This window comes from Pelmatolapia mariae, linkage group LG7 (genome assembly GCF_036321145.2).
Source record: "Pelmatolapia mariae isolate MD_Pm_ZW linkage group LG7, Pm_UMD_F_2, whole genome shotgun sequence".
In the NCBI taxonomy this organism is placed as follows: Eukaryota; Metazoa; Chordata; class Actinopteri; order Cichliformes; family Cichlidae; genus Pelmatolapia; species Pelmatolapia mariae.
In genome coordinates this window covers 18,943,036-18,969,157 of record NC_086233.1, presented here as the reverse complement: position 1 = coordinate 18,969,157, position 26,122 = coordinate 18,943,036, and the positions used below count along the sequence as shown (strand labels likewise).

General features: G+C 44.1%; 1 protein-coding gene across 1 annotated transcript; it reads left to right on the top strand.

Moving 5' to 3' along the window:
• The first annotated feature begins 345 nt into the window (after positions 1-345).
• Positions 346-24,310, top strand: notch1a (notch receptor 1a). Its single transcript, XM_063478254.1, has 34 exons — positions 346-579; positions 1,762-1,843; positions 8,229-8,491; positions 8,596-8,934; positions 10,054-10,176; positions 10,259-10,492; positions 10,585-10,740; positions 10,875-11,060; positions 11,151-11,264; positions 11,840-11,953; positions 12,053-12,286; positions 12,387-12,497; positions 13,638-13,830; positions 13,924-14,069; positions 14,185-14,298; positions 14,909-15,028; positions 15,138-15,290; positions 15,383-15,611; positions 15,713-15,914; positions 16,006-16,159; positions 16,264-16,448; positions 16,991-17,123; positions 17,232-17,489; positions 17,581-17,693; positions 17,894-18,465; positions 18,555-18,995; positions 19,127-19,272; positions 19,387-19,600; positions 19,714-19,798; positions 19,890-20,052; positions 20,182-20,480; positions 20,590-20,737; positions 20,840-20,937; positions 21,799-24,310. Exons 1-34 carry the CDS (start codon positions 522-524, stop codon positions 23,059-23,061), a joined length of 7,443 nt encoding a protein of 2,480 aa, XP_063334324.1. The 5' UTR covers positions 346-521; the 3' UTR covers positions 23,062-24,310.
• Positions 24,311-26,122: the final 1,812 nt, after the last annotated feature.

The window sequence follows — 26,122 nt, the reverse complement described above, 5'->3', positions numbered from 1 at the left end:
CCATTTCGGCTGTCTTTAAAGGTTAATGTTAGTAATTAAATGGTTATCCTGTATCTTGATTTTAATTGTCTCAATTTATTATGAGTGAAAATTTAAGTATGTTTCTTTGGCAGGCTAGGAAGTAGATGCAAGCTTTAATGAAGCAAAGAAAATGGTTAAAACCCCTATAAAATGCTGCTGTTTACTATTACTAAGTTTACTTTGAGAGGGACACTGTTTCTTCCCCCCAGAGAGGAAGCGTGATTTCGTCCTGTGTGGGAGGAGGGGAGGTGTGGAGGAATAGTGGGAGGAACTTGTAGAGTTGCCCACCGATTTCATTGAGAACTCGGAAGGCAGCAGGTTAACATCTATGAACTGAGTCCAGCTGAAGACTTTCTCTCACCCATCTCTCGCTGTTGGATTTACCTCCATATTTTTTTTTCTTGGATATTTATTTCAAGACAACACCTGGATTCATCAACTGCGGATCTATGCGAACCCAACGCGGGAGTCAACAACATTTGTGAAGTTGAAGAGGAGGAATGTATCGTTTCTTTGTGAAACTAACATTTCTGATTCCAGTAATCGCCATCGCACAAGGTAAACAATTTTTATTTATTTATTTATTTTTGAGCGTGCATTGCCACAGAGCATGACCGAGACTTATCTGTGATATTCGGAACAATTAAAGTGGGCTTTAGAGAAGTTTGTGAATTATAAAGAGGAAGAGAAAGACACTCGATTAAACTGATTTGAGTGATTTAAACGTGATGCTGTATAATTATGATCGGAGTATTAAAAAGTGGCATAAATAAATCTCGATGAAAGTTTTCCAGCTTCTCTTGGCCGTGGGAAAGTGAAGAAGCCAGAAGCTGCAGTGCGCTTGGCTGACTCCCCCGGTGTGCGCTAAATGAAGATGTCGCGAGCTATTTTGTCTGCTCATTGCAGAGCAGTCACACTAAATCAGCTGAGCTTATGCGGTAGATGCAGCAATGATGGAACCACGATCAAAAGCTAACTAACTGAACACAACATTTAATTTGTTTTCTTACTCTAAATTTATATCAAGAATTTTATCAACAAAACTTTTTTAATGCTTTATAAAAAACGATATTTAGAGTGTTAGACAATAAACTGTCTATTTGTAAGCTGTTATCGGAACACTTTCATGTAAAATATGAGATAATGGAAGTTGGTGCGGAGGGACGCGGATTTTTTTTTTTTTGGGGGGGGGCGGTTGCAAGCACCTTTTGTCTACAAGTGTGGGAGAGTGTTGTGAGTCCCGGGTTGGCGGGGGGTGGAGGAGGAGGAGGTGCTGTTATTCCCGTCTGCCCGGTAAACAATACCCGAGGAGAGTGTTTTATGGCTCGTGCTGCACCACGATTTCTTTTGTTCCGCATCTGAGCCCCGCAGCTGCTGCGCTCTCCCCGCAAAAGCGTGCGCCCCCCCACAGCCCCCTCCCCTGAATTAAAAAAAAAAAGCCACGCACCACGCGCTTCTAGCCTCACCAGTGTCCACGAACAGGCTTCCCAATATCCCCTGCGGACACTTGTGGAACAAATCAATTTAAAAATCACGACGCGTGTGCATTAAAATTTGCTAATAAAGCTGTGTTAAAAAAGAAAAAAAAAAAAACTTAACTGCTGAATAATTCCCTCATGATTTCACCTGCAGCTTAATCCCGATTAATCCCAGTGTGCTCATTTCCCTCCTGTGTGCACAGAGAAACTATGCTGGGTAAAACATGTTTTTGATCTATATATTTGTTTATGCATTCAACAGGTCTTAAATGCTCTCTACCCACTGAGGCATGCCTTAATGGAGGAAGATGTGAAGCCACCCCAAACGGAAATGGAGAATGCAAGTAAGTAACAGGGAGCCTGAAAGCAACACATGAAGATGCTGCTGCAGGCAGTGAGGAAACACCATAGCTATCTTTCTTGTGTGTTACTTGGAGCTTGTATGGTAGTAGTAGTGCACTGTGGGGCAATCGTGGTACTTGAAAGTTCTTTACGGGTGGGGAAGAAAAAGAGGCCACATATTCCCCCTTTTAATTCCAGCCTTTGAGCGGTCTCTCTGCTCAGCAACCAGAGGCCCTTAAGTTTCCTCTGGGCTGCTGTGCTCCTGTACCCCTCCGAGAGCTGCATTGCTCTCTGCACACATTCCCTGAAAAGAAAAGACTTTAAAGGAGTGCAGAAATGAAAAGAGAGAGCAGCCTCAGAGTGCTGGGGAGATGAGAAAGGGGAGGCCGGACACACACACACACACACACAAAGCCCCCCCCCCCCCCCCCCCCCCCCCCCCCCCCCATCAGCCCCTTAATGAATGCAAGTCCCCTTCGCCCGGCAAAGTGAGAGGACGCGTCCAGTCCTAAATCTTGTTTTTCTGCTCTTTCATGGGCGACAGCTGGGGCTCGCCCGCCGCCCGTCACCCATTGTCCTGCAGTCAGAATAATGCTGTGTGACTAATCTGAGTGGGGCTTCCCATCATGCCACAGCCACCCCAAACACCACAACACACACCAAACCCCTGCCATACCCCCCCCGTTCTCCTCCAAAAGGCTTCTCTCCGTCGTTTTGAATGGCTCTCTCCCCCACCTCACCCGCTTGTGAGGTTTGAAAGCCAGATGGCTGGGAAATGTAATTGGATTGGATGTCAAGAGAGTGAGATTAATTGGAATAAAGTGCAGAAATTTGAGGGCGAACAAGTGGGAACAGACAGGGAGGCAGATTGTGGGGCTGTTTGTTTAGAGTGTGGATTGATGTTTATGGGTGAGACGTTTTAATATGCAAACATGTTCCTTTGAGCTGACCTTCCTGTAAATTTTAATATAATGTAATGACACACCAACTTTTATATGGTCTGAGGTACAAACTGATGCTTTCTGAAAGCATCTTTATGTGTGATTTTTACTTGTGGCGTCACTTTATTTTTTCTCCCCTCTTGAAAGAAACTCAGAGGTGGCCTGGTTTGCCCTGGGGCATGTGATCATGGCAGGCTCTCCTCTGGTCTGCGGGGACAAGGGAGTGCTATTGAAGGACCTACGCGAGTAGCCCAGGGGCACCAATTCACAATATGTGAATCTGCACGCTCTGCACACGCACACAGTCACACACAGCGCCCTGCACGTGGGCGCACGCTCTCACACAGAAACTCTCTCCACCCTCCGATCCCACAAAGCTGTTATTGTGTTCTTCATCTCTGCTCAGTCCAATTAAAAACAGACAGGATAAGAGCATCACTTCACCCACCCGTGCTCTCTCTTCCTCCTGGCTTCCCTCTCATTCATCATTCATCCTTGCCAAGCTAAGCAGCTATCAGTCATGGGGACACTGTGAGATTCGGGGGGTCAGGGGAAAGTGTCTGCAGCAGAGAATCTTCCAGCAGTGGTCCATGTTTTTGTGCCATGAGGTGTCACATCAAATTCGCTTTTAAACTTTGTGCTGCTGACACATAGGTGGAAAGTCCGCTGAGTTAGAAAGGAGGGGATGCCTGCACTGTGACAAGAAAAAGGAAAGCAGCAGTGGAGTTGAGCTGAGGGCATCTAAATTGTGCGGTCACCCTCACGTGATGTTTAGGGGAAGGTCAGCAGGTTATAACACGTCAAACCCACAGAGCCAACTATCGGAGATACCACTGAATCATGTTCTGCTTTGTGGTTATGCAGCATATGGTGGCACAGTTTTGAGTGGTTAAGACAGATTTGAATCCTCTTTTCGGCACAGTTCTCACGAGTGCGAGAGTCGAATCACATGCTGACAATGATGATCAACATTACACCCTTCCTCCCTCCCCCGATATTACTTCATACCTTTAGGAAACTCATCAGGAAAAGGATTAGATTTGTCTTCTTTATTCATGTTGCATTCACTGGAATCTGCTTTTTCTCAAGCTGATATTCAAATGAAGGATTTTAAGGTGATTTTTAACCCCAACAAACTGTAAATTCAACAAGAGTCAAAACCTCTAAAGATGGTAGCTTTAATTCATTCTACAATCACAGCAGTCAGCTTGGTAGAGTAAGGTTAGATTTAGCTAAAAGAAATATAACAGCTAGCTGTGTGGTTGACTGATTGGCTGAGATAGTAAGGTTCCCATGCTGGTTTTAAAAATGGAACCAGAATATGGTCTTAATATGTGTGACAGCATACACCTCCAGAGAAAATCGAAACACTCATAAGGAACAAAGGGGAACCAGCTTTAAAACCTTTAATGCTGTTTCCTCGATTGAAGACAAATCTCTTTACATTAAAAGACTGAGTAACTTTAGGGGAAGTGGGAGAGTTTATGTAAATTGTGGCGATATTGGACACGGAAACAGCAACGAGCGTCTGCAGTGGGGAAGTACTCGGTCGCGATTCTGTGAATTAAGAGGTTATCTCAAGGTCTGGGGCTTCCTGTTTCCCACGAAGCTGCAGCAGTCTTTTTTAATGTAGGCAACTTTAAAGTTTGAGGGCACAAGCATAGCGTGAGTCAAATTTAGTTTCCGTTTGTCAGACTGTAATGAGGGCAAAGTCAGGTTAAAAGGTTGTTGCCCTCGGTCTGGCCTTTACGTGACAGACTCACTGTTATTGCTGATTTGCTGAAATGGGTGCCGTTTTGGTCAGAGATAAGTGTTAAGAATAAACTCAACTGTCGCCCCACGTGTCTCGAATACTGCACTGACAGAAATAGACCAGACGAGAGAATTTCACTTAATGTGACGTAGATAGTAGAGGGAGCTGTATGGTGTTGTTTATTGATGATGATGCGTCTCAGTCACAACCTGAAATGATTTTTACACTCTTCCTCTAAGAATGCTGCTCTTCTTTTGTCCTCCTATAGGATTACCAGGAAGGTCTCTATAAAAGCTCAGCTCCCTGAATCAGGGACATACAGTGCTTAGTGGGTTTAAGGTGCCTGCTGGTGTTGCCTTTTTATTTGGGGTTTAAGCTCTAATGCTGCCACTCCCCTGGTTGGGCCCATTCCCCAGATGCCAGGAGCCACATGATATAGCACTGAAAGAGGCTGGTGGGAAAAAAAGTTCCCATCTTCTTACATCAACTTTGGAAGCAAAGTTGATGTGCAATTTTCAGATATATAACTCCCAGAAGAGAACGCATTGCATATATAATGTAAAGGCATATTTTTTCACACCTACTTTGGAGACTGATCTGGAAATCTTCAAAGCAGGAGATTGAAAGCGATGCTGTCAGAGCAGAGCGATAAGGGCCTGTGTCACTCTAGTGGGTGTTGAAAGTTCATATCTAGCAGTAGAGGTTATCAAATTAAATAACTCTTCTAATAAGTCAGAAAATGTGTGCACGTCTTGATCTTTCTAGTAATTGCATGTGCATGGGGGGGAATGTTATCTGGTTGGAATGTGAGTCACCCTTTATAGCGACCAAACAAGTAATGATGAATTAATATGTTGTAGTAACACACTTGTGCCTACCTGACTTGATGGTAATCTGAAGTAATAGACCCCAGACTACTCCATCGGCTTTCACTGATAATCATCACAAGAGGTGGAATGGCAGGCAGGTGTTTTTCCTGGTTTTGATCGTGAGCTGGGATGTTTTTACAGCGTTGTTAAGTGAGTGCAGCAGAACAAGGTGCATGACACACACACACACGGAATCAGAGTTATGCCGTCGGCTGTTTACCGTAGTTTTATGAATGAAAGTGAGCTCACTGTCAGGCTGTGCTGTTTTTCAGACAGGTGCCAAATTCTTCTCATTCTGACCGCCTCTACCAACTTCACTGATTTTAGAGAGTGGAACAGAAACTGCTTTATTATTGTCCAATGATTCTTCTAAGATCCCCTTTTTTGAAGATATATGTTACTTGTAGAGAGTAATTTTTTTGTTTAGGAAGGTGGTTTGATTTCCAAGCAATAATGCGCATTTTACCGAACCAAATGAGCATGACTCAATGTTTAGTAAACACTTTATGCAGTTTAGCCCTTTTTAGGTTCAACAGCCTGAGAGTGCACAATCTTTGTATGACTATTATACACCCTTTTAATATAACAGTGTAGTGGGATTTGAGAGGCTTCCAAATCCAGTGCATTTCTCATTTTCTCTAGCTGGGCTACATTGCTCCGCTCTTGGTCTTACTAACAGATGTGGACCCCAGGGGTCACATCTTGGCTAATGATGAGACACATTCAAGGGAACATCAACTAACCAGACAAAGCAAATGAGGAGGAAAGGGCAGAAACAAATATGTAATAAAGACAAAAGGACGAGTGAAAATCAAAAGAGAGAAGAAAAATAGTCGGTGATCTTGAAACATTTTCAAGTATCATGAAAGGAAAAACCAAGACTGACAACATTATACATGCCTTTGATTACTGTACGCCACCCTCAGTCATTTCACATGACATTTTCCACAGCGGTGGCATTTCCAGCGCACAGTTGGGCACGTTTTGTGTCAGAGCATAAAGTCACCCCCAGAGTGACAGATGGTAGATCAGGCCCAGCAGGGAGAGTGGAGAGAGAGAAGAGAAGGCAAAGGGGCTGTCCCACAGTCACAAAAGTGTTTAGGGTCAGAGGTCGGGGAAGCATCTGCTCTGGCCTGAGGGGACATTGCAGCGCTGGGAGAGACCTGTTGCCGTGGTGTGTGCTGCTGGTCTTTTCAGCGTGTGGGTGGATCTTTATCTCTGACTTCAGGACAAACAAGATCTATTACAGTCAGTTTGCGTGGGAGTTAACTACACACACACACACACACACACACACACACACACACACACACACACACACACACACACACACACACACACACACACACACACACACACACCATTATTAACACCTCGTTTTTATCATAGTGGGTGAGATTTTTGTACCTCAGCAGTGAATTACCTTTATAATGCGCTCAGTGTGTTTTCCCGGTGACTTCAAAGTCACCTCAAATGCTTTTACAATCTTGCGCCAATTACAACTGTCTGGACTCCCTGTAGAGGCCCTGCTAAAAACTCCCTGTTGGTCTCACCTATCTAAGTCAACAATAGAGTTTTGAACAATCCGGTGCAACACAAGGGGAAATCTGCAAAGGGGAAACAGCTACGAGTTTAAAAGAAAAATGTCCCTTTAAAAGGAAAAAATGAGAAAGCTTAGAAACCTTCCCCATGGTAAGCTGAATGAGAGCTAAAGTAGAGAAAACTAGAGGGAAATAATTTATGTGAAAAGGGAAATAAACAAAAAAAGGGAACAGGTAAGGAAGAGAGGAATTAAGAATAAGTCGTGTGGTTTGGAGGCACAGAAGTTGCAACAGCTGACTTCACATGGGTTCTTTATGTCCCCGGAGGAGAGGTTGGCTTTGTCAGCACCCCTGTCTGAGAAGGGGACAGAAGGGAGGGGGAGGAGGAAGAGGAAAGGAGGAGGGGACACGAGGATGGGGGAGGAGAAGGAGTCCTGACCAACAGCTGCCTTCATTAACATGCGCACCTGCTCCCTGTGGAGATACTAGGAGGCCAACAGATGCCCTCCTTTACACATAACCACTCACACACTCAGGTCACAGCTACACACAGTCACACAAGCCTCCCGATTCAAATGTAAACACTTTTCTGCTGACTTTAAATGCTCCCTCACGTGACAGATGGGACTGCAGTGTTATGTACGGGCTGCATATCAAATAATGTCTGTGCATTTCATTAGCACAATGCTAAAACAGTCAATTTCTTGTACTCTTTGGTCAAAATGTATTGATTTTTTTTTACAAACACCCTGTAACCACAGTGGGCAGAACCCATCTTTGTGAAATTTATAAGAGAATTTGTTCAACTAACCAGCCACTTTGAGCTGTGTGACTTAGCAGTAACAGTCCTTGGTCTGGATAGGAGGGAAGCAGGCTTAGGGCCTGAATGCAGAGCTTCATATCAGTCATCCATGAGCGGCACATTCCCCTTGATCTCTACGGTCATTGTGGATGAGTATGGACAGCATGGGGGCGAAAGGTAGATGGGAACAGGCTGTTAGACTGCTAGACTATTTTGTGGCGTCTGTTGTCCCGGCAGAATGTATTTTTAAGGTTCTGAGGGAGGCTAATCCAGAGAGACGCATTAGAACAACATGTTATCCCTGTCACACTGCAGTGGGACTTTGCTGGGCGGGAAACTTTTAGTTCCCTTCTACACCTCCCCCTTACACATCAAACCCCTCCTTTTACTCCCCTTTTGTTTAGATAATTGTTCCCATGATAAAAAAAAAGTCATGCTTTTCTAATCATTGCTGCTCCCTCTCTTCGCTGTCTGTTCCCAGGTGTCCCAGTGACTACATAGGCAGCCGGTGCCAGTATCCAAATCCCTGCAGTCATTCGCCATGCCACAACGGTGGCGAATGCCGTGCTGTTTCCCATAGCAACACGTTTGATTTCCGCTGCGTGTGCCGCCTGGGTTTCACTGACCGACTGTGCCTGACCCCCACCAACCACGCCTGTATGAGCTCCCCCTGTCGCAATGGAGGAACATGCCATCTCATTGCCCTCAATGCCTACCGCTGCGACTGTCCACCTGGATGGTCTGGTATGTATGGAAATGTTCAAAACTTGTTTCGTGAATACAGATTTCTTGCCCCTCTTCTCAGCCCTTTTTTATGATTATTTCACTTTTACTGTGTTACTTTCCAGGTAAAACCTGCCAGGCTGCCAACCCATGTGCTTCCAATCCATGTGCAAATGGTGGCCTGTGCTCAGCCTTAGAATCCACCTACATCTGCAAATGCCCACGCGCTTTTACTGGTCAAACCTGCAAGCAGGACGTAAACGAGTGTGCCCAGACTCCCTCTCCCTGTCTCAATGGCGGCGTATGCGTGAATGAGGTGGGCTCGTACCACTGCCGTTGTCCTCAAGAGTACACAGGCCAGCACTGCGAGAACCCCTATCTGCCATGCAGCCCGTCACCATGCCAGAATGGAGGCACTTGCGTCCAGAAGGGGGACACCGCTTACGACTGTAGCTGTCTTCCAGGTATGGCACAAACATGAATTTACAGAGTAATGGTAGCTGCCACGTGGAGTTGTGGATGGTTAGTGTGGTAACAAAACACACAATTGTTTTTCCTGTTACATCAGTTGACCTACAAACCAGCCTGTTGTTGTAGTAAAATCTGATTGGGTGGAGTGGAGTAATCTGGAATCACCGCTCTTCCCCTCTCTCTCTGCCAGCCTGCACAGGCAGGATGCAGTTGCACAGACGTTTCCTTCTGATAATCGGTAGCAAGCCCCTACAATGGCAGAGAAACCCACATGCACACAAACCTATAGATTTACACACCCTATTCACGAGGTCACAGACTCGCAAAAATATCTTGTTTTTCACATCAACACTGCCAGCCTGTCTGCCACATTTATTGCGCAATGTTGTGGTAACTGCTGTTAAGAGTCAGGACACCAGATGTGTAGAAAGCGCACACACAATACATACGTGTAGATGTGGGGAAATAAAGAGGAGAAAAAACAATTAGGCATTTTGCATCAAACCTATACAGTACTTATGTTTAAATTATTCATAACATGCTTTCTAATTTTTATTAGAAAGTACTGTATAATTTTTCATGGAAGGTCACAGTTAGTTCCAAAGGTCACAATCTTACTTTGAAGTAGTAGCAGTGTACATTGCGGACTCTTATGGAAAGTATTACCTCCTTATCCCTAGCAAACCACATCAGTTAAAATAAAAGGGTGGCTGGATCTCTTGAAGCTTTCACTTGCCTGTGTTTTTGTCTCATTATGTGGTCAGCACAGAGCCCGTTGTTTGGACATGCGGATGAATAACTGATGTTGTGTGTTGAAGTTTTAAGTCACGCTGCGTGCCAGTCGCGGGTGTCTTTGCTGGAATGCGTTTAGATAGCGCACCAGTACAGGCACCTGTGGAGCTGTGGGTTGATTGTTAAGCGGAGCTATTGTGCCTATAAAACACCCACACAAGCCTTTGATGTTAACAGAGGGGACAGGCTGTGCTCTGCCACAAGGATATATATCTATTTTTATTCAGGAAGGAAAGGTCTGATTATTACCTGCAATCAAGTGTCGCAAGAGCTTTTCTACATTTTGACTCGTTTGTTCTCACCCCACGCCAATCCAACAGGCTTCACAGGCCACAACTGTGAGGTCAACATTGATGACTGTCCAGGCCACAACTGCCAGAACGGTGGTGTTTGTGTGGACGGGGTGAACACCTACAACTGCCGATGCCCACCTCATTACACAGGTACCTTTCACTTAAAGGCTTTAAAAAAATCATCCAATAACATTTTAAGATAATAAATACCAACTTTTTTTTTCTCTTTTAGGTCAATACTGCACAGAAAATGTGGATGAGTGCGAGCTGATGCCCAATGCATGTCAGAATGGCGGGACATGCCATGACACGCATGGTGGCTATCACTGCGTCTGTGTAAATGGGTGGACCGGCGACGACTGCAGCGAGAACATTGATGACTGCGCCAGTGCAGCTTGTCACCACGGTGCCACCTGCCATGACCGCGTGGCCTCATTCTTCTGCGAGTGCCCCCATGGACGCACAGGTATGGCTCTTGTGACCCCTCTGTGATTGCTATGCAGACTTATCATGATCTTAATGTTTAGAGAGTAAAATGTAATACATCCATGGCTACAGGTCTGTTGTGCCACCTTGATGATGCCTGCATCAGCAACCCATGCCAGAAGGGCTCCAACTGCGACACCAACCCAGTCAATGGCAAGGCAATATGCACCTGTCCCCCAGGTTACACTGGATCGGCCTGCAACCTGGATATCGATGAGTGCTCTCTGGGTATGTTATTAAGTTACCAGTTTGTCTCCTTTAGTTTGGATTACAACCCTCTGATGATTCTGATTCTTTGCAGTTAACACGCAGAACTGATTTATTACATTTATTTATTACAACTTGCGTATTTAATGTTTTAGGTGCCAACCCCTGTGAGCATGGCGGTCGCTGCCTCAACACAAAGGGCTCCTTCCAGTGCAAGTGCCTCCAAGGGTATGAAGGGCCTCGTTGTGAGATGGATGTCAACGAATGCATGTCTAATCCTTGCCACAATGATGCCACCTGTCTGGACCAGATCGGAGGGTTCCACTGCATCTGCATGCCAGGTAAAGCATCGGTTTGTAATACAAGAAGACTACTTTTCTTTTGACATGTTTTTTTCCTTTACGTGATGTGACCTATAACTCCCATTTCAGGATATGAGGGTGTGTTCTGCCACATCAACACAGATGAGTGTGCCAGCCAACCTTGTCTCAACAATGGCAAGTGCATTGACAAGATCAACTCCTTCCACTGCGAGTGCCCCAAAGGTGAGAAAATAATCTGATTACTAAAGTAAAAACAGAGCCACAAAAATAGCTTCCATGGTATCATTTTAACCCTCCCTTTTTTTGGCAAGACAATGGGAGCTAAGAAAAGAGGGTATAAAAGAGTGGATCATTAACTATCTGTCAATGAGTGCCATGCATGCAGTCCCCCGATTGAATGTAAATGATTTACTTCTTCTAATAGTGTCAGTGAAGCATTTACGAGTGTGCTGGACAGAACAGACAGGGCCGCAGAAACATTAGCATATTTGGCGGGCTGGAGAGTTTGTGTAAGAGCTTAGCGCCAAAATTTGGGGGGGGGGGGGGTAGGGATTGGTTTTTAGCTGGTAAGCTGTGGACTATTGTGATGTAGTTTGAAAGAAAGATTTCACTGCACAGTAAGAGTGCGAAAAAGGAGGGGTGAAGGGAGTGTTGCGGAATGATTTGTTAGGACTTTCAGCACCACGTGGCCTTTTTTAGATGCAAATTTCAGCAATTTTCTGCATTTCTGCAAATATCTTTCCTCTCAATATTAAAAGAAGTTTAATTCTCGGTTTTAAAAAAAAATGCATCTGCAGGCTTTTCAGGGAGTCTCTGTCAGGTGGACGTTGACGAGTGTGCCAGCACACCCTGCAAGAATGGAGCTAAATGTACTGATGGACCCAACAAGTACACCTGTGAATGTGCTGAAGGTACACCAGACTAATCCTTTCTTCTAATTTATTGCGTAATCTTGTTTGTCTTTCTTAGAAAAAAGTTGTGGGTGTTAAAGCTGTTCTCCTACATGACAGGATACACAGGGCAGCACTGTGAGATTGACATCAATGAGTGCTACTCCAATCCCTGCCACTATGGCACCTGCAGGGATGGCCTGGCTTCCTTCACCTGTCAGTGCCGCCCAGGCTACACTGGCCGCTTGTGTGAAACTAACATCAACGAGTGTCTAAGCCAGCCCTGTAAGAACGGTGGCATTTGCCAGGACAGGGAGAATGCATACATCTGTTCCTGCCCACAAGGCACTGCGGGTGAGACATTAATATTATACAACTTTGAAATTCTTCCAGTGAAATATGCCTGCACTTTCTTCACCTTCTTTCTGCCCCTTATGTATATTCTGATCTACAGGTTTCAATTGTGAAGTGAACCTGGATGACTGCAAGAGCAAGCCCTGTGACTACGGGAAGTGCATCGACAAAATAAATGGCTATGAATGTGCATGCGAGCCCGGTTACACAGGTGAGCGCTGGGTGGAGTTTACAGGTGCAGGGGGGTGGTCACCTGAGCTTTGGGAGGGGCTGGTAGAACAGGTGGCTGGCGGACCCATTCCTGCGGAACAATGGTGTCATGTTGCCTATGTGGGACGGAGGAGAAGAGAAAGGGAACACAGCCTGATACATGCACACAGCACACACAAAGCACTGACTTTGTTTCCCGTCTGAAAAGATTGTGACGTTGAGCTTGCAAAGACTCTGTAAACTGATACTTTGAAAGGAAAAGAGAGGCTGTCCTTTAATCACATATCTGATGGTTATTAGTGTGTCTGCACGACAAGCCAGTTAACACTTGATTTACTAAGCAAGCCAACCTGTAATGCACTAAAATACAGAACTTTGGTGACAGGCACTCTTTAACAAATAGACCATGTAGGTCACATGGATCCGGTTCTGACTGGTAGTGGCTATGTGATTGTGCTAAAACCAGGGGTGTGTGGTTAGGGGGAATGTGTGTGTGTGTGTGTGGATGTGAAGGCTTGCCCCCCCCCCACCCAAAAGAAAAAAAAATCTTTTTGTGCTGAGTGTAGAGGGCACGGCAGGACTGAGACACAGAGGGACAGAGGACTATTGTAACTGAAGATCAGGCAGTTGGGCCCTCCTCTCCTGACTGATGAAGAGCATAGGAGGAGGGAGCCGGGTACGAGATCAGAAAGGGGGGGTGGGGTTAATTGTTACTCAGCCGTGTGTGAAATAAGTCTGGCCTTCTGTCCCTGTAAACAGCCCTGGGTGAGGTTAGGTCTCCTGGATAGGGGTGGTGTGTGTGTGTGTGTGTGTGCTCCCCCCTCTCTGTGATTCAGCTGAAGCGCTCCTTCTGCCTATTCAACAGGGCCGTATTCAATCAATGTAGGAGAGGTAAAAGAGCCTCCAGGGGCCACCAGGCTTGGCGCACATTGTATTTGTTGAATATTGAGGGAGTTTGTCTTTTTTTTTCATATGCAAAAAAACCCCCTGCACAGATTATCTCAGTGATCAAACTGTAAGGCCTTAAATTATATCACATGTGAAATGACAGCTGTTTGGCTTCGATAATGGCCAGCTTAGTTATTGATCCAAAAGAAACGTTTGTGACACTGTCCTTAAAATCAGATTTACTGTCTTACAGGAGCAATGTGTAACATCAACATTGACGACTGTGCCATCAACCCCTGTCACAATGGAGGCACATGTGTGGATGGCATCAATAGCTTCACCTGCCTGTGCCCAGAGGGATACAATGATGCCACCTGTTTGTCCGAGGTTGACGAGTGTAGCAGCAACCCCTGCATACATGGCAGATGCCAGGATCTTCTTAATGGGTGAGTAGGGATCCAGGTTTTATGAGAAAAAAAAAGTACACACACACATATATATTTATATATATCAATTACTGACAAGCCTTTCTACTAAAGATACAAATGTACCTGTGAGTCTGGCTGGAGCGGCCAAAATTGCGACATCAATAACAATGAATGTGAGTCCAACCCATGCATGAACGGAGGAACCTGCAAGGATATGACCAGCGGATACCACTGCACGTGCCGAGTTGGCTTCACAGGTCAGTGTTCGGCCCTACCTGCACTTTTCTTTTTTATTTGCGCACAGATTGAATGAGGAGAGCCTTGTTGGCCAACATCTAACCAACGTGTGTTCTCTAATTCCAACTGCTGTAGGTCCTAATTGCCAAACTAACATCAATGAGTGCGCCTCCAACCCCTGCCTCAACCAGGGCACTTGCATCGATGATGTGGCTGGATACAAGTGCAATTGTTTGCTTCCTTACACCGGTACGACATGTAACTGCTTATCTCCCACTGTGAGAATTACAACTGCTAACTGGATTGTTCATTTAACTAGCACCTGCTTTTAGCTGTTTGCACAGGTCTGATAGCATGAACACAATCTTCCAAGTTTCCACTGAAAAAGGATTAGACTGTTATATTCGTGTTGTTTTTGAAAACATCACCCAGCGGCTACTGACAGGGATGTCTGGTTTTTGGCGTCTCTGTGTGGAAAGATCTACTCATCTGTTTTGCTGGGATAATAGCGTGTGTGTGTGTTTTTTGGAATAACAGGCCGTTGTGGCTAATGTAACGCAGAGACCCGGACACTGCTCCAAGCACTAGTCCCACTTCCGCCATGTCCTGTTTCCTGTCTATGAACAAACAATAGCAGGAAACAGGAAGGCCTTTCCTGTTTGGCTAAGATGTCATGGAAATGAATAAGGAAGTGGAATGGAAACTGGAATTTAAAAAAAAATTGTGTTGCTTTTAAAATTGTGTTTTGCAGTCACTGAAACTGTGGTGCTTATTTTATTACATGCGGTTAGGTACTCAAAGGAGCTCCTATGTAATGCCAGAGTGATTCAATCAATGTTGGTTTTTTTGGTCATACCAGGGGAAAATTGTGAGACTCTACTGGCCCCCTGCAGTCCCAGGCCATGTAAAAATGGTGGCATATGTAAGGAGTCGGAAGATTATCAAAGCTTCTCCTGCATCTGCCCTGAAGGATGGCAAGGTATACATTTTTCCAGCTAGTGGTTTTTTTGATTGTTTGGCTGACTGTGTGTGTAGTCAGTATATAATTACTCAACAGTACAATAAATTTTTTTTGTTTTCCCCTTCAGGTCAAACATGCGAGATCGATATCAACGAATGCGTGAAGAGCCCATGCCGCAATGGCGCCCTTTGCCTCAACACCATGGGAGGTTACCAGTGCAAGTGCCAGCCGGGTTACTCTGGCCAGAAGTGTGAGACAGACATCGATGACTGCAAACCAAGTAAGAAGCAAATCTAAAGCCTTTTAAGTTCCCACTTTGTGTTTGACTTAAAACAAAAGTGGCAATCATACTTCCTTTTTCTTGCATTTCAGATCCCTGCAGTAATGGTGGCCTGTGCCGCGATGGCATCAACAGTTTCACATGCACCTGTCCGCCCGGGTTTCGTGGTGGCAGATGCGAGCAGGACATAAATGAGTGCGAGAGCAACCCGTGCAGGAACGGGGCCAACTGCACCGATTGTGTGAACAGCTACACCTGCACCTGCCCACCTGGCTTCAGCGGTATCAACTGTGAGATCAACACAAACGACTGCACTGACAGGTAGCTCCCCTCACTACAATCTGTTATTATTAAACTGTTCTGATGAACTGACCCAGAGGAAAGTAAGTGATTTAACATTTCCTATTTTCTTGTTTCAATAGCTCTTGCTTTAATGGCGGCACCTGTGTAGATGGAATCAACACTTTCACCTGCTTGTGCTTACCCGGATTTACAGGCAGCTATTGTCAATATGATATCAATGAGTGTGACTCCAAGCCATGCCTCAATGGAGGCACTTGTCTTGACAGTTATGGGACCTACAAATGCACCTGTCCTCATGGCTACACAGGGATCAATTGTCAGGTAGGGAGAAATATTCTTATCTTTGTCTTATCACATGCCTAGGCTTCTTTACTACATCTAAGTACCTTCTCTCTTTTTTATGCTAAATTAGAATCTTGTGCGCTGGTGTGACTCTGCTCCCTGCAAAAATGGAGGCTCGTGTTGGCAGCAAGGTGCCTCCTACACCTGCCAGTGTCAGACTGGATGGACTGGCCTCTACTGTGACATCCCAAGTGTTTCCTGTGAGGTGGCAGCTAAACAGCAAGGTACGCTCATTTCGATTATAAGGTGAAGCTTATGATAGTAAATTTGGTATAGTCTGGTGGGCAGTTTGTACATTCTGAAACTCCTCGTTTGTCTTTGATTGTAGGTGTTGACGTGGCTCACTTATGCCGGAATTCAGGCCAGTGTCTGGATGCTGGAAACACGCATTATTGCCGCTGCCAAGCTGGCTACACTGGCAGTTACTGCCAGGAACAGGTGGACGAGTGCTCACCCAACCCTTGCCAAAATGGAGCCACCTGCACTGATTATCTAGGAGGCTACAGTTGTGAGGTAAAAGGATATATGAGTAATTTAAAGATGAATTAACTTATTTAAGTTATCTTAAATAAAGTCCTGGACAGGACTCTGTCAGCTAAGCCAGCTTGATAAACCATTGTCACCAGGACACTGATTTATATTTGGTGCTATGACTCTTTTCTGGGAACTTCCTATATATTTGGTACTCGTAAGGCACCTCCCAACCCTTTCATGAACATGCATGGAAACCAGGGAGCAGTGAGAGCAGTAGCAGAGTAGGCATCACTGACAACCGTTATAACAGGGATTAAGTCAGTTAGAGCATTAAATGAGGAGCTGGGATAGAGGTGGGTTGCAAAGTGATTTGCAGATGCATATGGGTATCAGCTGAGCCACCAAGTGATTGGTTGGCATTAAGACAAACTGTTCTGAAGGGATTGCAGCTGATATGGATTTAATAGTCACTCTGAAATATGATATAATAGATACATCAAGAGGCTGTTTATTTCAGGTAACCCTCTTAACTTCTTTCTCATTTAAATAACAAAATATGCTTGAATATCTTTTATTGTCAGTGTGTCCCTGGCTACCATGGTGTGAACTGCTCAAAAGAGATCAATGAATGTCAGTCTCAGCCCTGCCAAAATGGAGGGACCTGCATCGACCTAATCAACACATACAAGTGCTCATGTCCCAGAGGAACACAAGGTATCTTATAGTTTAGCATATGTGCATACACACATTCCAAAAAATATACTTGATAAATGAATACCTAGGTATCCATGGTGTGTAACCCAACTTATCTGTTTCCCCTAGGTGTCCACTGCGAAATTAACTTAGATGACTGCAACCCCTCCAGAGACCCACTCACTAATGAGCCCAAGTGCTTTAACAATGGCAAGTGTGTGGACCGCATTGGAGGCTACCAGTGTGTGTGCCCACCGGGTTATGTAGGTGAGCGCTGTGAAGGGGACGTCAATGAGTGTTTGTCAGATCCTTGTGACCCCAGAGGCTCCTACAACTGCATCCAACTCACTAACAGCTACCGGTGTGAATGCCGCACTGGGTATACAGGTACTGAATGTGGATCAGCAGCAAAAGTACAGCAAAAGTCTAAATGTTTTCTAAGAGTAGCTGACACATGCTTTTTGCTCCTGTGCCACAGGCCAGCGTTGTGACAAGGTATTTGATGGCTGCAAAGGGCGACCTTGCAGAAATGGGGGGACATGTGCTGTTGCCAGTAACACACCTCATGGTTTTGTCTGCAAATGTCCACCTGTGAGTAAAACATTATAGCGTCTACTTAAATGTTAGCACTTAAAAAGTCCTTTTAACCCTGGAGAACCCATGGGGTCAGAGCCGACCCCATTGGTTTTCTAGGGAAACCATGGGGTCAAATTTGACCCCATGGGTTCTCCAGGGTTAAACCAAAGCATAGCACACTAATCATAAGGTCTGTGTCATTTCTGCCCCTGTAGGGTTTCACTGGCTCCACCTGCGAGTATGACTCTCGTGCCTGTGGGAGTCTGAATTGCAGGAATGGTGGCACGTGTGTGTCAGGCCACCTAAGTCCACGCTGCCTGTGTCCTTCAACCTTCACCGGGCCTGAGTGCCAAACTCCGACTGACAGCCTCTGCATCTCGAACCCCTGTTACAATGGTGGCACTTGTCAGATAACTCCAGACCCTCCGTTTTTCCAGTGTAGCTGCCCCAGCAACTTCAATGGTCTGCTGTGCCATATACTTGACTACTCGTTCGTTGGCGGGTTTGGCCGGGACATCACCCCACCTCCGGAGGTGGAGATGAGCTGCGAGATTCCACAGTGTGACGAGTTTGCAGGAAACCACATCTGCAACTCAGTGTGCAACAACCACGCCTGCGGCTGGGATGGAGGAGACTGTTCGCTTAATTTTGATGATCCATGGCAAAACTGCTCCTCTGCTTTACAGTGTTGGCGATACTTCAATGATGGGAAGTGTGATGGGCAGTGTAATAGCCCTGGGTGTCTCTATGATGGTTTTGATTGCCAAGGACAAGAAGGACAATGCAAGTAAGTGTCATAGAAATGTCTTGGGTATTTTTTTTAAAGATTTGTGGGGCGGTATCAGAATATTAACCCAGTCTTATTTTGTTTTTCAGCCCTCTATATGATCAGTATTGTAAAGACCACTATGCTGATGGTCACTGTGACCAGGGCTGCAACAACGCAGAATGTGAATGGGATGGACTGGACTGTGCCAACAACATGCCAGAGAAACTGGCTGATGGACATTTAGTTCTTGTGGTCCACATCCCACCAGATGAGCTTAAGAACCGCTCTTCAGCCTTCCTCAGAGAGCTCAGCAGTGTCCTTCACACTAATGTGGTGTTCCGCCGTGATGCCAAAGGAGAACCCATGATCTTCCCTTACTATGGCAATGAGCAAGACCTTGTTAAGCATAATGTGCTGAAGCGCTCTGCAGATGGGTGGCCTGACTGGACTTCGATGCCAGCCAGTGTTTTGGATCAAGTTAAAGAGGGTGTGTCATCCATCGTCAGCTCCCGGAAACGCAGAGAGTTGGATCCTTTGCAAATCAAAGGGTAGGGCACAACAAAGAGAGTTTTAGCTATGTTTAACATTTAATCACTAAATAATTACACTGATTTGTATTCACATCACAAAAATGCTAAAAAAGGTTAATGCTAATGTGACTATCTATCTCTGCTCATAGGTCTGTGGTGTACCTGGAGATTGACAACCGTCAGTGTTACCAGCAGTCTACTGAATGCTTCCAGAGTGCCACAGATGTAGCTGCATTCCTTGGAGCACTGGCCACCAGTGGGAATCTCAATGTTCCCTACATTGAAGCTGTCACAAGTACGTGTCTCAGTTTCAGCCATAAGATTTTCCATACATATACATATATATGCATACACAAACACAATGCATTTCAGTCATGTAAAATAATTTTATTTTAAACAATCATTCCAGGTGTGAGACCTACTCCCTCTGATTCAGAGCTGTACCCCATGTATATAGTCTTCCTCGGTTTGGCTGCTCTGGGTTTCATCTGCCTGGGTGTTCTGGTGTCCCGTAAGCGGCGACGAGAGCACGGCCAGCTCTGGTTTCCCGAAGGATTCAAAGCATCGGAGCCAAGCAAAAAGAAACGCAGCGAGCCACTGGGAGAGGATTCTGTTGGCTTAAAGTAAGTGCACTCTGAAAGTGGAATGTGAAGGCTATTGGCACTGGGTCACTATATTTCCGTGACTTGTATTTGCTTTGCTGTAGGTGCTCTAATCTGCAACCTCTTTTCAATAGGCCAATGAAACACTCGGACATGAACCTTATGGATGACAATCAAAATGAATGGGAGGACGAGGATCCAGAGTGCAAGCGCTTCAGGGTAAGAAGAGTTTTCCTTTGCACCAAAGCTGTCCATTCTAAATTTTATCATCTCTGATACTAACACTGACACTAACTGGTGTGTCTTTTAGTTTGAGGAACAGGCCATGTTGGATTTAGGTGATCACACTGATCATAGGAAATGGACACAGCAACATCTGGATGCAGCGGACCTGCGGATTGAATCCATTGCTCCTACACCTCCTCAGGGAGACATAGAGAATGGATGCATGGATGTCAATGTCAGAGGACCAGGTGTGTAACTGGAAAACTCACAATTTCTCTGTCAGGGTGTCACAAACGAATAAAACATAAATTATCTTTTGAATTACAACTGACTGAAGATGCTTATATACTCACTGATCCACTCCCCCTTCTTTTCAGATGGTTTTACTCCCTTGATGATCGCCTCCTGCAGCGGTGGAGGACTGGAAAATGGCAACAGTGAAGAGGAAGAGGATCCATCGGCAGAAATAATCTCTGACTTTATTTACCAGGGCGCCAACCTCCATAACCAGACTGACCGTACAGGCGAGACTGCCCTCCACCTGGCTGCCCGCTATGCCCGCTCAGATGCCGCCAAACGCCTCTTGGAATCCAGCGCAGATGCCAATGTTCAGGACAACATGGGTCGCACACCGCTTCATGCAGCCGTGGCAGCAGATGCACAGGGAGTGTTCCAGGTAAATGCCCTGGAAATCCCCTCAGGAATTTATTTTCAGGACAATGTTTGTCCCAGTTTGACCCAACAGTTTAAATTAATTTAACAAAAAACCTCTTGTGTCCTTGCAGATTTTAATCCGAAACCGTGCTACTGATCTTGACGCCCGCATGCATGATGGAACAACACCATTGATTCTGGCGGCCCGTTTAGCAGTTGAGGGCATGGTTGAAGAACTTATCAACTGTCACGCCGATGCTAATGCCACCGATGAATCTGGTAGCTTAAGTTTTATCAAACTACAATCTCTATAGTTTTCACAAATGGCTTATTGTGCTAGGGGTCATGATAATAAACCCCAAATTTGCACTCTCTCTGCAGGTAAATCTGCTCTGCACTGGGCTGCTGCTGTAAACAATGTGGAGGCTGCTGTGGTACTGCTGAAAAATGGTGCCAACAAAGATATGCAAGATAATAAGGTATGTGAAATGATATGCATTTAATGGAGGTTTTCCACAAGCATTTATCCTTACATTTACAGTGATTATCTAGTGTATGAAGTGTTGTTTAATGAGAAGTGGGTATTTCCACCCAGGAGAGCATACCTCCCTGCTAGAACATGTACTTGTAAATCCTTGATAAGAACAACAAGTCATACACATAAAAAAAGATGAGATGGGGTGAAAAGCAGCTTAGAGATGCAGCAAATGTAGGCAATCTTAAGCAGCTTAAACACTGTATAAAAGTCCTGTTTGAGATTTGTTAGTTAGATCAACAACAAAACAAAAAAAACTGTTATCAGCTGCTGACTAGACGTCTACAGTGAATTGTTGTTGCAACCTACGTAAGTGGCCAACATCATTGGTGGTGGTGTGCCAAAAAAAAAAATGCTTGTTTTGTTATAAATTTAATGTTATATTTGTTGTAATTTCTGCTGCCCTCTTGGCCAGATCTGTCATGAAAAACAATTTTTTAAATGTCAATGGTTTTACCCAATTAAATGCAGGATATATAAAAGTCACATTGCTAAAAATCTGATAATCTGTGATACATTAATATATCATTATTATTCCTGATAAATTAAAAAACAGTGGCAAAAAAGCAGCCGTAAATGCATAGTTAGAATCAACTGAACCGGTCAATCACAAAAGTTATGGGCTGCATCACTGCGATGCGCAGTTAGATTTCTAGTGAGGTGCATATCAGATTATGCCGTGGGGCTTCAGAGAGGTTTGTAGTTACAGTGGTGTAGAATTCCTGCTGAAGCAGAAATCCCCAGTTACACTGACTTAGTGGCCTGCCTTAACTAATGAAAATCTCAATATTTCATTTCTTTATAGGAAGAAACGCCGCTCTTCTTGGCAGCCCGTGAAGGGAGCTATGAGACAGCGAAAGTTCTTCTGGAGCATTTTGCCAATCGTGAGATCACTGATCATCTTGACCAGCTGCCCAGAGATATTGCCCAGGAACGCATGCACCATGACATTGTGCGTCTTCTGGATGAATACAATGTGGTCCGGAGTCCTGGGCTTCATAGTGCACCCCTAAGCACCTCCACCCTCTCCCCACCTCTCTGCTCCCCCAATGACTATCTCAGCAACCTCAAGCCAAACGTTTCGGGCAAGAAGATTCGTAAGCCTAGCTCGGGTGGAAAAGGAGGAAAGGACAGCAGCAAAGATAATAGGCTGAAGAAGAAAAAGTCAGTGGATGGGAAGAGTAACTTGCTAGACACATCAGCTGTCCTCTCACCAGTTGATTCCCTCGAGTCACCCCATGGCTACCTTTCTGATGTTGCCTCACCTCCCATGGCTTCCCCCTTTCAGCAATCACCCCCAATGTCTTTAAATCACCTGCAGGGGAATGGAGAGTCCCATCCTGGCCAGATGAACATGGGTAAGGATCTGAGTTGCATGGCTTTTGATCCTAACCCACCCCGTCTCTCCCATTTGCCTGTGTCCAGCTCAAACAGTCAGGGCGCAACATCTATAGGTGGTAGCAGAGGAGGGCAGTGTGATTGGATCTCCAGGATGCACTCAAGCATAGGCCAGCAAGGAAGCTTCGCCCAACCGCCACAGATAACCCATAACATGATGGGTCCTCTGCATGGTGTCAGTACTGCCACCCTGTCTCAGATAATGGGCTACCAGAATCTGCAAACCAGCCATCTGGGCTCGTCCGCTCACATGATGCAACAGGCTCACTCGCGGCAGCTCCAGCACCAGAACTCTAACAACACCACAGCCGCTCAGTCCCTCAACCAGAGTTTCCCAACTGTTGAGCTGAATGGATCTGACATGCAGCAAAATAACTGCTCAGGCCGCACCATGCCCATCCACACGGTGATGCCGCAGGAGACCCAGATCCTTGGCACCCAGTTTCTCACCCCTCCATCTCAGCACAGCTATTCAGGCCCAATGGACAACACACCTAGCCACCAGCTACAGGTGCCTGACCACCCATTTTTAACCCCCTCCCCTGGGTCCCCTGACCAATGGTCCAGCTCTTCCCCACATTCCAACATGTCTGATTGGTCAGAGGGCATCTCCAGCCCTCCCACAAGTATCCACTCACAGATGAATCTAATCCCAGACCAGTTTAAGTAAAAACTTGTAAAATGGACTGAACTCTTGTGTGGACTACATAAAAAATATCCAGTGTTCACCATGAAAGACACAGAAAAAACTTGTTTCAAGACTGAACATGTTCTTTTTTTCTATTATCAGTTTTTATACTAATGACAAGAACAATTTTAGTAATTTTGTATTTATTTATGTGCATTTTTGACCTGAAAGATAAAGATGTTTTTATATTTATGCTTTTAAATTTTTATTGTTTTGGGGGGTTTTTTTGTTCTGTTTTTTATGTTTGGGAAGACTAGAACCCATAAAAGGGAGTATATATCAGAAAACAGCTCCTGAGTGTGTACACTGGCTATTTATTTCTGTCTTCTGTTGATATATTTACTCGATTTATTTTAATATTTTGACGTATCGGTCTTGACAGATTTTATCCTTGGGTTGCTTTATATTTGTACTTTTTAAAAAAAATTATAGATTATTTTAAAGTTTCAGTATTAATTATATTCTAACCTCGTTTGTCCTTTTAATTTCCACAATTTTTGTTACTAAACTACATTTCACTAAGTCTTATCAGAGTCTGCTTTGATCAGATTTGTACATAAAGCATCACCTTTCATGATGTTGCTTGCTACACTATTCTCTGTAAAAAATAATGGTGGAGACAGTAACTGAGCAAAGGTATCAAAGATATAATACTTTAAAAATGTTGGACCTTAAAGCACAGAACAACTATGTCCTGTCGGCTGAGAGCTGCTTTTGAGAATGAGTATAAATCATCTCAGTAAATCTGAGCCTATTCTATTGAATAGCAGTCTTGGCTGGCAATGAGTAATAGATTTGTGGTCATTCATGATGCAAGGACTGTTTCTTTATTGCATACTTTTATCACAAATCAATGATTACATGTTTAACCTGTTTTGTGTTAAATGGCAAACCTGTAGTAGAACACTGAAATGTTACATTTGCCACAATTTCAAATAGTGCCAGTGCTTTTTGAAACGCAGTGTATGTGTGTGTGAATTTTCTTGTAAAAAAATGTGGGGCAGAAATTGTTTGTGAAGGAAGCTGGGACCTTTGTATGTTTAATGGAATCACCTGCACTTTTAAAGGAGTGTTGTTTAAGGTGTTTAAATGTCACGTTTTATAAACTAATCCAGAGGTAAAGGTGTTTTTTTTTTAAGAAAAAAGAATGAATTCAAAATCAAACTTCATGCAAAGTTGTAGTTAAGAAAAATTTGCTGAATAAAAATGTTTTGTAAAAATGGTCTTGATTCAATAAAAGCTATTGTTAAGCTTTAAAATGTGTGTCTTTCTGAATTTTACTTTATTTTCTGAAAAAGAAAATGCCTGCTAGGGTTGCTGATAAACATTTCTGTTGATGTTAACTGAACTAGATAAGAATAAATGTGTGTTTGCTACTATCGCTATTCATGCAGTGGGCTTGCTAGCTAATCTGCTGAAGATTATAGCTGATTTGAAAGTATGCCACAAAGGAATTATGTCATTATTTACATCTCTTCAGGTTTCAGTGGACTTATAACAATATGGAGCATGTACAATGCTGACAGTTTTTCTTCCTGGTGCCTACCAGACAGGTTTAGGCCAGTGCCAACAGTGCTGTCACATTATAATGCAATACTTTTTTTTTAAGTACATAATTTTGCTAACTGGCACTGTGTTTGCCTAAGCTTAATTAAACTAAAGATAAACCTAAAATACAATACTTCATTCCTTTGCTGTATGTGAATTACTTCTGCCTACTCCTTTTCAAACAAATAATGAAATGATATTTGGAAATGATTGTGAAGGCACATGTTTGAAATAAAAATGAACTGAACTGAACTGAACTGAACTGAACCATTCTGAGTCTGAGTCAGATAAAACATGTTTAATTTTTATCTGAGCCACTGAGTGTCAACATTTTGCACACTCACAGCCCACTATTTGTTACACAGGCTCGTCCACTTTTTACTTTTATAACTGCATTAAATCTTCGTGGCACAGATTCAAAAAGGTGCAGGAAGCATTCTACAGAGAGTTTGGTTCATATTGACATGATAGCATCACACAGCTGCAGTTGCCCTAAAGATGGCTTTGTGGAAAAATCTAACAAGATCAGCAGATTCTGAAATACCAAGAAATACCTGTCCATTTTACACCCACAACCCAACCGAGGTATGTTCATAGCCACTCACATTCTGATTCTCAGTTTCAAGTTCAGTTGCCACTAGGTAATAGACTGCTTAGATATCTGAATCAGCTGAACACATATACCTAATAAAGTGTCTGCTGAGCCCCCTGTCTCTTTTTTTTAACCTAAAACATCTTATAAAATGTGATATCCTAACATAAGTACTTACACTTAAAAATGCTTTATTTTTGATTGATTGATTTATATCTTTGTCATTTTCACACCATCATCCAGCATTCGTCCAATGTAACCACATTTATGGGTACTTACTTTTTTTGCCATGAATTTACAATAAATTGTTTTAGACATATAAATTGACCAATACCGCCCCCTCCTGGACGTATTCCTCAATGAAAAGCAGCACACTTGTGACAAAGCCACATTTAATCCCTTTGATTATTGGAGGCTGGCTTTACTCGCTGACTGTGTGAAGTTTCAGACCCACTCCCCTGCGTGGAAAAATAAGAATATTACACCTTAATCTAGGTTCACCTAGGCAGAGGGTTCTTCTTTCACTACTTTTACATGACATACATCATGACGGTGAAAACTGATGTGTGAGCCACCAAATGTAGTCATTGTCAATTTTTCATATACTTCTTTGCACCATTTTAGGTAAAAACAGCAATTAAAGAAAATGATTTCGTTTCGAACAAAATATTTTTTAGAATAAACAGATTTTTATCCACAGCAAAAAAAAAATATTTAATATAATGTTTTATGGAAGAGAGAGATAAGCATCAGTTTAATTCTGTGCATGGTGATCCTGCACAAGATCACATTCACTGCTTTCCCTGTTCTATGAGTTTGGGATGGCTGCCATCTCTACTGTTTTACTGTGCCTTATAAGTCTTACCCCAGTATCACCGAGCTCTGTGTGATGACTCTCACACG